The sequence below is a fragment of the Myotis yumanensis genome, unplaced genomic scaffold, assembly GCF_028538775.1.
Source record: "Myotis yumanensis isolate MYYU_CA2020_CCGP unplaced genomic scaffold, mMyoYum1.0.hap1 SCAF_7, whole genome shotgun sequence".
Taxonomy (NCBI): domain Eukaryota; kingdom Metazoa; phylum Chordata; class Mammalia; order Chiroptera; family Vespertilionidae; genus Myotis; species Myotis yumanensis.
Window position 1 is genome coordinate 38,867,684 of NW_027223758.1, and position 12,561 is coordinate 38,880,244.

Sequence of the window (12,561 nt, forward strand, 5' to 3'; positions counted from 1 at the left end):
ATACTCAAGACATATTGTAGAAGAAAAACAACTCAGTAGGTTGATGTATTTATGGGATCCTTTTACATTAAAGGAGACAGAGGAGCTCAACGCAGTGATATCTCCAGGCACATGTGCCCAAATCTAAGGAGATGAGCCCCCCATGGTGGCTATGATGGTGTTCCCCAAGGAGGGGTGACAAGGAGTGGCTGTCTCTGCAGTGCTTGAGGTTTTTTAAAGAGGACCGTCTCCTGTCTTACTGTTATAATGAGAAATAAAAGCCAAAGTATGTAAAAGAGAAAATAAAACATCTTTCTGTTCAAATATGTTATCAAATACCCCCAAATGGAGAAGAAAAAAAAATAAAGCAATGGCCTGTAAGAAGCTGGTTATCTGATGCTGGAGAGACCAGGATTTCTGCCCTGGGCCAAGACTTTAAGGGGAGACACCAGTTCCTAGGCTGAGACCCACCCACAAGGCCTCCCTCTCTGCCTTGCTGTGTAGGAGCAGGAAGGAAACCCAGCCGACTGCCTTGTTAGTCAGATGGGAAAACCGAGGCCCAAGAGGCATTGTGGCAGCCCCTGCCTCCTCCCACCTGCTCAAGGGGGCCTCGGTCCTCCTGAGTGTCCCCTCCGACTCCCCAGCTTCGTCCAGCCTGGTCCACTTACTACTGAAGGAGCTGCCAAAAGCCCCCTCACTTCTCTGAGCCTCAGTTTCCTGCCTGTGACATGAGGTTGCTGACCTCTCCCCCCGCACTGGTTGAGAGGAATAATTGAGAGCGTGTATGCGGAGACACTTAGATAAAACTGCTCCTGCCCCCTCTCCTGGCTACCCCACCCCACCACCTCCCTCGGTTTCCCCTCCTCTTGCCGGTCTGGTGAGGTTTAAAACAGAGCCCCATAGGTGGGAGCCATGGACACCCCATTCCTGAGTGGAGCTTCAGAACCTGGCCACCTCCATGCTCAGCTCACAGTGCCATGGGACATGCGGACAAGACATGGGCTAAGACCGCTTGGTGGCTCTGAGGCTTTGGCAAGTCATTGTGCTTCTGTGAGCCTGTCTCCTCCTCTATACATGGGAATAAGAGGAGTCCTCATATTGCAGGGTTCGGGGGAGCTGAGCACGGAGCTGCACAGGGTGGGCCTCACTCAGTCCACCTTGATGTCTCTTCTTCCCCGTCTCCCACCCTCAGTAGCTCCCATGGGTGGGTCTGGCCCTGCCCACCTCCCACCTGCCCATGGATGGAGTGCACCTCACCTGGGCACCAGGGGTTGAAGAGCAGGGTGAAGCTGCCCAGCATGAAGCTGGAGCCCTGGTAGCCGGTGGAGGCCTCCATGCTGAGGCGGTATAGGCCGATGGGGGCGTGAGCTGGGGCAATGAGCTGCAGCGAGAGTTCACTGTCCTGCTGGTCTAACACTGAGGCCGTCCAGGCAGCCTCCTCCACGGCATCGGACAGCGGGAAGCGGGCCTTGGTCCCAGCCTCCTGGCTGGGGGCTGGGCCTGTGGAAGGAGAAAGCAGGGGCCATGAGCCAGGGGTGGGCAGGGAGGGAGGGAGTCAGGACTGGCAGGGGCCTGGCACATGCCAGGGGTCCTTGGGCCTGGATTCAAGGCCTAGTAATGCCATTAGCCATGGAGAGAACTTTGGCAGGAGATTTCATCTCCCCGAACCTTGGTTTTCCCATCTGTAAAATGGGGATCAAACCCCACCCTTGGAGGGTGGTTTTGTAGGAATGTGCGACAAGCTATAGACAGATTCCTCCTGGGAGAGGGGTCAGTGCAGCCTGGGGCAGGGTCCGTCACGCTGCTCTGGGTTGCCATGGCTTTGGACAAGCCCAGCCCCCTCTCCGTTTGCCCGCCTGCAGCAGGGACAGGAATTGGGTAGATGCTCCCGGGGGCCCGCCTTTCCTGCCGAGTTCCTTTACCCACTGACGTCCTTCTTCCCTTTCAGGAAAAGAAACCCAGGCTCCGAAGAGGATGGGATGGGGTCCCTGGTGGCCCCTCCAGCCTTTGGCCTCTGGATCTCCATGACAGCTCCCAGGAGAGCTCACAGCCGTCTCTCACCTGCCCATCGCCCTTTGCACTTTATGAAATGCCTGGGCGCTCCCAGCTTCCCCCAGGCCCCCTTGAGGGGGGAAACTGAGGCTACCCCAGGGTCAGAAATCAAAGCAAGTATGCATGTGCCCGCTGTGTGCTTGATTCAGTATCCCTGGGCGGGGTAGGCATCTGAGCCCATGTCCCTGGGCTCTGGCTGTCCCCTCAGCACCTCTCATTCCCAGAGGATGCTCCCTGGGGTGTGTGTGTGTGGGGTCTCAAGGCTCAGGGAGGTAGAGGAGCTGCCCCAAATAGCTGCTTTTTCAGGTGGAGGGGCGGGCCTGGCCCATGCAGGCAGGACTGAGTCATGGGGAGGGTGAGGGCGGCTGGTCTCCCTTTCTGGACTTGGGTGGCGGAAAAGAGAAACAGAACCTTCTCTGCTGGACTGGGCAGCTGCCCAGGAAGGTTTATTTTTAATCGTCCACCCTCTCACTACAGCCCAGCCCACTGCTGCTAACAATACGGGGCCTGCTCACTGAAGGGTTCCCTCCCGACACCCAGCCACCATCCACACCCAGGCCCAAATATAATCATGAACTAACAGGCCTGACACTGGCCTCCCGGACCCTGTCTGGGTGCCAGGAGTCAACTGTGAGCCTTTACATGCTCCCAGGCTTCCACAGTAGGCATTTGAGGGAAGAGTCCAGCAGTACTGGGGCCCGAGAACCTATCTGGTTCTGGCTCCCCCACTCAGGCCCTGAGCGCTGTGTGACCTGAGCTAAGTCACCAGGCTGCTCTAATCTGCAATTTTCTCATCAAAGAAGAAAATAGGTTTAGACCACATGCCTGGGAGGGTCTGATTCCAGGTCTGAAACTGGCTCTGTAACCTTGGACAGCTATGTAGCTTCTCTGTGACTCGGTTTCTTCATCTGTAAAATGGAGCCAATTGCACTACCTCTTCACAAAGTCAGTCTGAAGCTTAAAGAAGATGAGGCATGTGAAGAGTCTCAGAAGGTGCCTGGCACATAGTAAGTGCACAATAAATAAAAGTTACTGTGTATTGTCACCTCCACCTCCTAACACTCTTTAGAGGATTCAGTGAGAGTTTATAGAAGGCATTTAAAACAGTGACTAGGAAGTAGTAATTACACAGAAATGTGAGCTATCTTCAGTATCATCAAAAGGGACCATTAAAGCCCAGCTGGCATGGCTCAGGGTTGACCGTCGACCTGTGAACCAGAAGGTCACAGTTTGATTCCCGATCAGGACACATGCCCAGGTTTCGGGCTCAATCCCCAGTGTGGGGCATGCAGGAGGCAGCCCATCAATGATTCTCTCTCATCATTGATGTTTCTCTTTCTCCCTCTCTCCCTTCCTCCCTGAAATCAATTATATATATATATATATATATATATATATATATATATATATCTCCTAGAGTGCCGGGGAGTGCGATCGCGCTCCTCCTGTCTTTCGCCAAAAGTGCCGGGAGCGCTATCAAAGCTTCGAAATGGCTTCCAGTTCTAAGTCTGCTTTTATTAGTGATGATGATATTGCTAAATATGTCAATGTAGTAAAGGTTTCCTTAAGTTTTTGAATATGTAACTTCATTTACTTGAGATTCATAATTTTTTTCCTAAACTGCTGTAAAATCAGCAAAAATGCCTTGGCAATTTTAGCATAGTTCCTAGGATATTGGTTGGCACTCAAAGGGTTAAGGGGGACCATTAAAAATCTGCATTCTCAGGCCATATAACATTTTGAAGACTGGAGTAAAATGAAAACTGAGGCAAGAGGGGTGAAGTTGGGGTGACCCCATGTTCCAGTTTGCCGGGACAGTCCCAGTCTATGCCTGTAGTCCTAGTATAATTATTAATGGCATCCCTTTCACTCTCAGAATTGTCCCTGTTTGGAAGATCAATGATCTGGTCACCACGGTTACAACCTGGCCCAGGTCCTATAGCCACAGTCACTATTGACATAACAGCCCCAGGGAAAGGTCAGGAAACACACTTCCCTTTCTCTCTGTCCCAGGACAACGGAGCACCTAGGTGTGCCCCCCCCCTGCCCTCCCCCCCCCCCCCCCCACACACACACACGGCCCTTTCTTCCAAGGGGCCTGGCGGGGGCGGGGGCAATGAAGAGAGGCTGTCCCCCAGGCCTCACCGCGGCTCACGTAAACTGGCTTTGAAAGTTCCTGGGTTGCGGTTCCACACCGCACTCTTGTGGGGCCAAAGACACTGCAGGGACCCCCCTGGGCCTAAATGACCCTGGGGACCTGAGGGTTCTGGGCACTATCCCAGACCAGGGTGGCAGGAGGCCAGGGGTGGTGGCTGAGGGGAACCGTCCAGAGCAAAGCCTTCTATTAGCCTCATAAGAGCTTTTTTCACTCCTTCTGGCTGGGCTCACTCCCACCCCACTCACCCTCACGCCCTGGCCCTCCCTTAGAGGGAGCGTAGCTTTAATCTGGTAACAAAGGTGGTGTTTGTCTCCTGTGGTCTGTACCCCATAACAGAGCCTGTCAGGTCTCGGACTGTCGGGGTGGAACACGCAGCCCTCGGGGATGTGTGGGGTCAGGCCACACACTTCATTCCATGGGTGACTTGGCCAGCGATCTGCCCTCTCTGGGCTTTAGTTTCCCTGAGGATGTAGGACAGGAAGATCCCAAGCGAGAATGTTCCAACATTCTAGGGTGCCCAGAGGCTGGGCGCTGATGCTAGCCAGGCCTGGAGGTGGGAGGCCTGGCTTCCTTCTATTGTCCTTCAGGGTTCTCCGGCCCCGGGGAGGGTCTCAGTTGCTCAGACAGGGGAAGCTGTGTGCATCCAGAGAGACTGACCTCTGTCCGTGGCTGCCCGCAGGGGCTGTGGAAGTGGCCAGGGCAGGTTGGCTATGGTTTGAGATAATTTGGCAAAGACTGGAGAACAGAGATTAGTTGTTGGGGTGGGAAGGCTGGTTACCTTCAGAACCCTGAACTTGGAACCCTAACTACCTAACACTTAGATAATTGAGGAGAAAGAAAGGGGACACCTTGAAAAAGAAAGAAGAAAAAAGGAAGGGGGGGAATCACAGGCTGCCAGGCTGGTAGTTGTCTACCGTTCCATTTCACAGAGGAATACACTGAGGCCTGGCAGGCACTTGAAGGTGCCTGCTGTGGGGTCACAGTGATGAGAAACTTCAACTCTAGGGTCGGGTTTGAGTTTTCTTTTCTCAAAGACACCGTGTGACCCGTGCAAGTAACGTGACTTTTCGGAGCCTCAATGTTCCCATTTGTAAAATGGGGCTCCTTATGCTTCCGAGATGGGGGGATTTAGAATGGGCATGCAAACAGTAGGTGCTCCATAAATGTGATTTTCATCATCTTACGCTTGACTCTTCTCAGAGCACCACTGTCACGTACTCCAAACTGCTACTTTACAGAAGGGGAACTGGAGCTAGAAAGATCAGAGACTAGCTGGAGGCCCCTTTGTTAGAAAGAGCCCCATAGGTGCTGGGTGTGTGGGGGTGACTTTGGGTAGTGGGTGTGCCCCTGCCCAAAGCGGAAGGGGAGGGAGGAAAGGGATGAAGGGGATATCCGTGGCCAGTCTGCAGGCGCTGTGATAAGCCTTATCAAACGGCCTCCCAGGTAAATAAATACAGGCCTCAGCCAGGTGGGTGCAGCTAGTTCCTGCTCGCTGCTCTGCCTGCCCTCAGTGACCTCAGGAAGAGCTGCCCTTTCCCAGCCTTGGGCCAGAGTCCCAGCCAGGTGGCCCCTCGATGACCTCAAAGGAGTGGTTCCCACTGGTAACCAAAGCAGCGGATTCGGCATTCAAAGCCACTTTCCCAGGCGCCGGCATGGGCATGGGCATCTGGGGATGGGGTGGCTGGGGTCTCAATGCCCCTTTACCCATCACTGGAGACCCTGGAGCAAGATCAGCAACAGCCACTAATGTCAACAGGGCACTCCCCCAAGTAAGGCCCTTCTCACTTAACCACCCTTCACCATGACTGCTCTTCACACGGTAACTCAGGCTCAGAGAGGCTAAGCAACTCACCCCAGGTCACACAGCAGGTAGGCAGCCCCGTCTGCACCAGAACCCAGGTCTGTCTGTGCAGCCCTGAGCCTGGGGCAGCCTCCCTAGGGCTGGAGCCAGCTGGGTTCTTTCCAGCACCCAGACCTCATTTGGGCCTCATTTGGGCCTGATCCCAAAGGCCTGGCCGGGTTGCGTGGATTTTGGGAAGCAGCTATTGACAAGAGCTGGAAAGTTGTTTTGATGTGGGAACAAGCACGAAAGATCTTGACCCCAACCCTGATAACAGGTGTTTGGAACCAAGGTGTCCAGAAGCACAGACTTGTTTACAAACTGCGTGTCCTTGGGTGACGTCTCTACTTTCTGCACCTCAGTTCCCTCATCTGGGAAACGGGGCTAGTGACCGCTGGGGATTTTCCAGGGGGGCAAAGAGGAATGGAGTCGCCTGCTCCATTGTCTGTCAGGGGACAATCAAATCACAGAACAGGGCAAGTTCAGGCTGTAGGGGTGTGAAGGCACTTACCAGTTGAGACACTGAAGGTGAGGCGGTCCACACTGGCCTCATAGCTTCTGCCCTGAAAATGCAGCGTCAGCCGAAAGTACTGGCCCCTCCGTACCACCAGCCTCTCCCGGCACAGGTCTGCCGTGTGGTGGTCACGGCCATTGGCCTCCAGCTCCAGGTCCCATCTCTCCACATTCAGATCTACGGAGACAATGAGGGGCATGAGTCCGGGGGGCATCCCTCGGCCAGCTACGACCCCCTACCACACTCCTTCGCTTAGTACAGTGTCTGGTGCATAATAAATGATTAGTAAACTCCAGCTATTCTATCATTATTGGGTGTGTTTTTTTTGGTGTGTGTGTGTGTGTGTGTTTTGTTGTTAAAGCAAGGGCAGTATTTGGGATAGGTTAATTACACAGGCTTGCCTTTTAGTTTCAATTTTCAATTTATAGGAAATACAGAGGACTGAGGAACATTTTGAACAAAGAACCAGGACACAACAAAATTCACACTGAGGGAAACAAAAGGCAAGGCCCTTGGTTTCTTTAACAAATAAAAATGGGGGTGAGTTAAAGGGAGAACCTATAGATTATGAGGAATTTAAGAGACATTCCAACCGTTGTGCTATCAGATTAAAAAAACACACAACTACTTAAAACACATAGTACATGTATGAGACAACTGGAAATTTGAATACTAATGGAATAATGGTGATGTTAAGGAATTTTTGTTCATTTGTTTACATCTAAAAAAGAGGCCTTATCCTTTGGAGACATATATTGAAATATTTACAAATGAAACGATGCTTCCAAATAACGGGGAGGCGGTCAGACGAGGGTGCAGGAGGCAGGAGCAATTATAGGCTAGTGGCGGTTGAGACTGATGAGAACAAGCACATTTATTATGCCATTCTCTCCACTTAAAAAAAATGTTTTTATTGATTTCAGAGAGAGGAAGGGAGAAGGAGAGAGAGAGATAGAAACGTCAGTGATGAGAGAGAATCACCAATCCATCAGCTGCCTCCTGCATGCCCCCTACTGGGAATTGAGTCCGCAACCTCAGCACGTGCCCTGACCTGGACTCGAATTGTGACCTTCTGGTTCATAGGTCGACGCTCAACCACTGAGCCACACCAGCAGGGCGCTCTATACTTTTATGTTTGTTCAATATTCTCCATAATACAAGGTTTTTAAAATGATGGGGATTTTGGAGTCTTCTGGGTCTAGGTTTCAGTTCTGTTGTGCAGCTGTGTGACCCTGGACAGGTGTCTCTCCCTCTCTGTGCCCCCTTCGCTGAAGCCTCAAAGGGCTGCAGTGAGTTCTAGCAGAGGATGTTGGGGATGTTGGGACACCCTTTCCCCAGGGCTTAACTCAGGATAGGAGCTGACGACCAGGCAGGGGTAGGGGTGCTGGGATGGGTGGGGGTCTGAGGAAAGCACAAACTTCATAAACCTTGGCAAGCTCAAGGTCAAGATTGGGAAGCCCACAGGATGGGGGAAGAGGGCAAGACAGACTCTCAGAGTTGTGGGGCCCTTGGGAAGTATGTGGCCAACTGAGGCCCAAGGGTGGGGATTTGCCTAAAGTCACCCTGCGAGTCCGTCCTTCCACGGGGACATCAATTCAGGCCTCCTGCCTCCTGCCTCCTGCCTCCTGCCTCCTGCCATGGAATATCCCAAAAGTGAGGTGCGAAGTGCCCAGCGACGGCAGAGGTAGGCATTGTGTGGCCCCAGGTCCCACGGCAAATGGCAGGGTTGGGATTTGAGTCCAGGGCTGTAGATTCCGGAGCCTGCACTAGTAGCCACCTGGCTCACAGCTCAGGGTTTGTTCTCCATCTTCCCGCCTCTCCTCCCTTCCCCTCTTCCACTGTGTTCTGTGTTATTCTCCCGCCAGGGAGGGGACACCGGGAAGCCGAGCCCCTGCAATCACTGCGGGAGAGACCTCCACAAGGAGCAGAACTTCCACTGGCCTGCTGAGCAGGAGAGAGAGCTCTGCTGTCCCCCTCCGGGAGGTGGCCAGTCCCTGCTCTGAGGCTATTGTCTGGAGAAGGATTTCCAAAAGTCATGCCCAGCTTAAAGGCGCAGAAACCCCAGGGTCTGAAATCACAGGATGTCTGCAGGGAGGAAGGGCCCGAGGCCTTCCAACCTGGGGGGCTCCTGTAGGAAGTGGCCCCTCGGGCACCGGGGTGGGAGGCTCATCATAACTGTCATCTTCAAGGCCACCGAGCCCCACTCTTGGGGATGGGGATCCGGAGCTGCACTGGGGACAAGGGCCACCTTAGTGACATGCCACAGCCGGTCCTGAGTTGGTTTTCCATCCCACACCCTGGGAGCTGCGTCCCAGAGAAGGACCTGAGATCTCACAGCAGGTCAGGCAGGTTCATGGTTCCTCCCACTCATCTCTGCCCCAAATGGCCCCTGGCCCTGTCCACATTCCCTCTCCCCCAGCTCCTTCCCGGACTGCAGTGTGCAGGGGTCATTTCAAATGGAGACCCGACCCAAGGGCCCGTAGGGATGCTGGGTCCACCAGCATTACTGCAGGGACCTCCTTCACTGTAGAAATCCCCTCCCCTGGCATGTGGCATGGTAGCACTGCGTGTGCGTGTGCGTGTGCGTGTGTGTGTGTGTGTGTGTGTGTATGTGTAGGCAGGTGGGAAATTAATTGAGCCCCTTTTCCACTCCTCTCAGCCCTCACAGATGTACCAAGGGCTGGCATTACACCCATAGTTTACAGAAGGGAGCCCTGACCAGGTAGCTCAGTTGGTTAGAGCAGTGGTTGGCAAACTGTGGCTCGTGAGCCACATGTGGTTCTTTGGCCCCTTGAGTGTGGCTCTTCCACAAAATACCACGTGCGGGCGCGCATGTACAGTGCGATTGTAACTTCGTGGCCCATGTGCAGAAGTCGGTATTTTGTGGAAGAGCCACACTCAAAGGGCCAAAGAGCCGCATGTGGCTCACGAGCCGCAGCTTGCCGACTACTGGGTTAGAGCATTGTCCCAATATGCCAAGGTTGCGTGTTTAATTACTGGTCAGGGCACATATAAGAATCAACCAATGAATGTATCAATAAGTGGAGCAACAAATCCAGGCTCCTCTCTCTCTCTGTCTCTCTCTCATCAATTTTTTTTAAAAGAACAGTTTACAGAAGGGGAAACTGAGACTCAACAAGTGGCCGAAGACTAGGGTTGCAGAACTTGAGAGCCAGCGGGACCTAAGGACATCCTGCTCTCAGCCCACTCCCCACAGGATGCTGGAACCTCCTCTCTGGCCCCGGCCAGGGTCGGCTTGCACACCGCCTGGGCCAGCAGGCACGCCTCCTCGCAGCTGGCAGGGACTCCCCAAAGCTAAGTGTTCTGAGGCCAGGCCAACAGCCCCTGCACAGCCTTATGCCACTTGACACACAGCAGGACCCAGCCCGACTAACTGACTGAGGACAGGAACAATGTCCACTACACAGCCCTTTACAGGTCACACACGCCTTCATGTTCCATTGCCTCATCTGACCCAGGCAGCCAGGGGTCAATGACTATCTGGGGATGGGGAAACTGAGGCCCCAAGCCCAGCCAGGACTGGGAACCAGGCAGCCCTCACCCAGCCCAGACCTCATGTTGCTCTCCAAGATTTGAGCCCCAGCCTGTCCTGACCCCTGCTGCACTGGCTTAGCACCGAGACCAGGGAGGGACAGCCAGGCACAGGGCTCCTGAGGAGCGGCAGCCCTGACCCTAATACTCACCCTCGGCCATGGTCAGGGTGGCAGTGTCTCCTGGGACTGGTGGCAGGACCCTCCGGGTGTGGACCACTGGCAGCAGCTGTGGAGAAGGCTGAGCGCAGGGAACTTATAGCCCGCTTGGGGCCGGGCCGGGGGCGGGGCCGAGGGGAAGGCGGGGACCTGGTGAGGCTGCTATTGCCCAGTCTGGGCCCACGCTCTGGGCTGGCCGCTCTGGGCTGGCCGGCCTGTGCAGGAGCCCCAGAGGGAGGAGGGAACGGTGGCCAGGCAAGGGCTCCCCCTGGGGGAGCAGACAGTACAGGGCTGGGACAGCAAAGACACACAATTACATCAGAACACAGACACATCTGGACCCACAGTGTCAGACCTTGGGTAGCAGACACCTGGACAGAAAAATATGGACATACAGATACAGACCCATGTGGAGCCCACACAGTCACAGACACACTCCTACACATACAACAGACAAACCTGGACATGCAGTGACATGGACACAAAATCAGGTTAAAAGCATGGAGACATGCCAGGACATAGACACGAGCAGACACACAGGCACCCACCAGGAGCCACATACAAATACACAGGTGTCCAGATGCACCCAGCTCACAGACACACACAGACACCAACATGCCATCAGATATGGACACAAAAGCAGATTGGGGCATCCACAGGCATGCAGATGCTCAGAGACGGTCACACATGCAGACACAGCCTCGTGTACAGATGCAGACATACCCACAGAGACAGGCACGCCTCTTCCTGGAGCCAAACCCAGGTAATCTGCCCATCTCACTCATCCCTCAGATGATAGATCTAATCTATCCACCCATCCATTGCCCATCCACTCACCCAGCCATCCACTCACCCCAACCTGCTGCCCATCCTCCCTCCATTCCCATTCACTATCTTCCCTGCAGGCCCACCGTGTGCCAGAAGGAAACAAAGAAAACTTTCCAGGAACAACCTCGGACCCTTCCCACTAGCATCCAGGGCAGGGGGGTGGGGCATCGCTCCTCCTGGGCCCTCTAGTCCCCCAGACTCCTATGCTTCTTACCCACCGTGAGGTCTGAGCAAGGCGGGTCCCTGGAGATGCAGGGGCCTGGGGCCTCCCCCAGCCCTTTTTCTAGAATAACTTCCATATCTTTTGAGGGATTTCAGCTTCCATTCCTGTGGGACAAAGCGCAGGGAACAAGCCTGTGTTGTTTTAGTGGATGTTTGTCCCTGGGTCGAATGGGCCCTGCCTGGGTCTCGGTGAACAGACTCATGACATAGCGTTGAGTCCTGCTGACCGGCAAAAGGAGTGAACCTCGCTCGTAACTGCCCGGTTTTACAGACACTGTTACAGAAACTGTCCCCTGCAACTGGCGAGAGCTCAGAGGAAGGAGCAGGATGAGTGAACATCAATCAAGAAGCCAGTGCCCACTCTGCCCTGACCAGCTATGTGGCCACGGGCAGGTATTTCAACTCTCCAGACCTCAGTTTCCCCCTCTGCAAAATGGGGGCAAGAATTCGTCCCTCTCAGGCCTGGAGTAAGGCTCAATCAAAATGACGGAGGCCGGGACCTAGTACATAGTGCGCACTTGATAACTGGGTCCCTGATTTTTGGAGCAAAAATGCCAAGTGGCCCTGAGGGACAGCAAAGGCTCTGGTGGCCAGGGGGCCCTTGCCCTGCTCTGGGCCTCAGTTTTTCTGTCTGTTCAGGGGGACTGGGAAACCCTGCCTTGTCTTACGTAATTGCACAAGTAATGATTCAAAACTCCAGCTTACTGAGGCCCAGGGAGGGTGGTCATGGGCTCAAGGTTCCCCTTCAGAACAGACAGGGGCCTTCATCATTTTGTGCAAGGGAAGTGCTGTACAATGGTTAGAGCGGGCTGTGTTACTCTGGGCAAATTACTAGACATGTCTGAACCTCAGTTTCCTTCTCTATCAAATGGGTGTAATAAGAGTCCCCACCTCTGGGGTTTAGAGACAATGTCTGTTCAGTGCTGAGCATATGGTAGATGCTCAATAAATGGTACCCAAAACATTTTATGTGCAAGTTAAGATCAGGAGTCCCCTTCCTCCACAAAAGTGAGGTTCTGATGTGTGGGTGGAGCAGGTGGCAAGCAATGTAGACTGTGGGGTGCTCAGAAGAACGCCCTGTCTCCCAAATAAGTCTTATACCCAGGGTCACGAATGCAGGGGCCCCACTGTTAGAGTCACCCCTTCACTTCCTTAAGGGTTTCCAGGCCTTGACGTAGAGATAAAGGTGGCATTTTAGAACTTTTGAATAACCCATTACCAGCCAGATGCCCCACTTAAATCTCACAACACGATTTTT

General features: G+C 53.9%; 1 protein-coding gene across 1 annotated transcript in view; it reads right to left on the bottom strand.

Moving 5' to 3' along the window:
- Nucleotides 1-10,348, bottom strand: part of TGM2 (transglutaminase 2) — a 31,410-nt gene extending 21,062 nt beyond the window's left edge. Inside the window, exons 1-3 of the mRNA XM_070420306.1 lie at nt 10,248-10,348; nt 6,541-6,720; nt 1,237-1,479 (exon numbers count right to left, since the gene is read on the bottom strand). Coding sequence (XP_070276407.1) covers nt 1,237-1,479; nt 6,541-6,720; nt 10,248-10,257 — 433 coding nt within the window. The 5' untranslated portion in view covers nt 10,258-10,348. The remainder of the gene's footprint in view (nt 1-1,236; nt 1,480-6,540; nt 6,721-10,247) is intronic.
- Nucleotides 10,349-12,561: the final 2,213 nt, after the last annotated feature.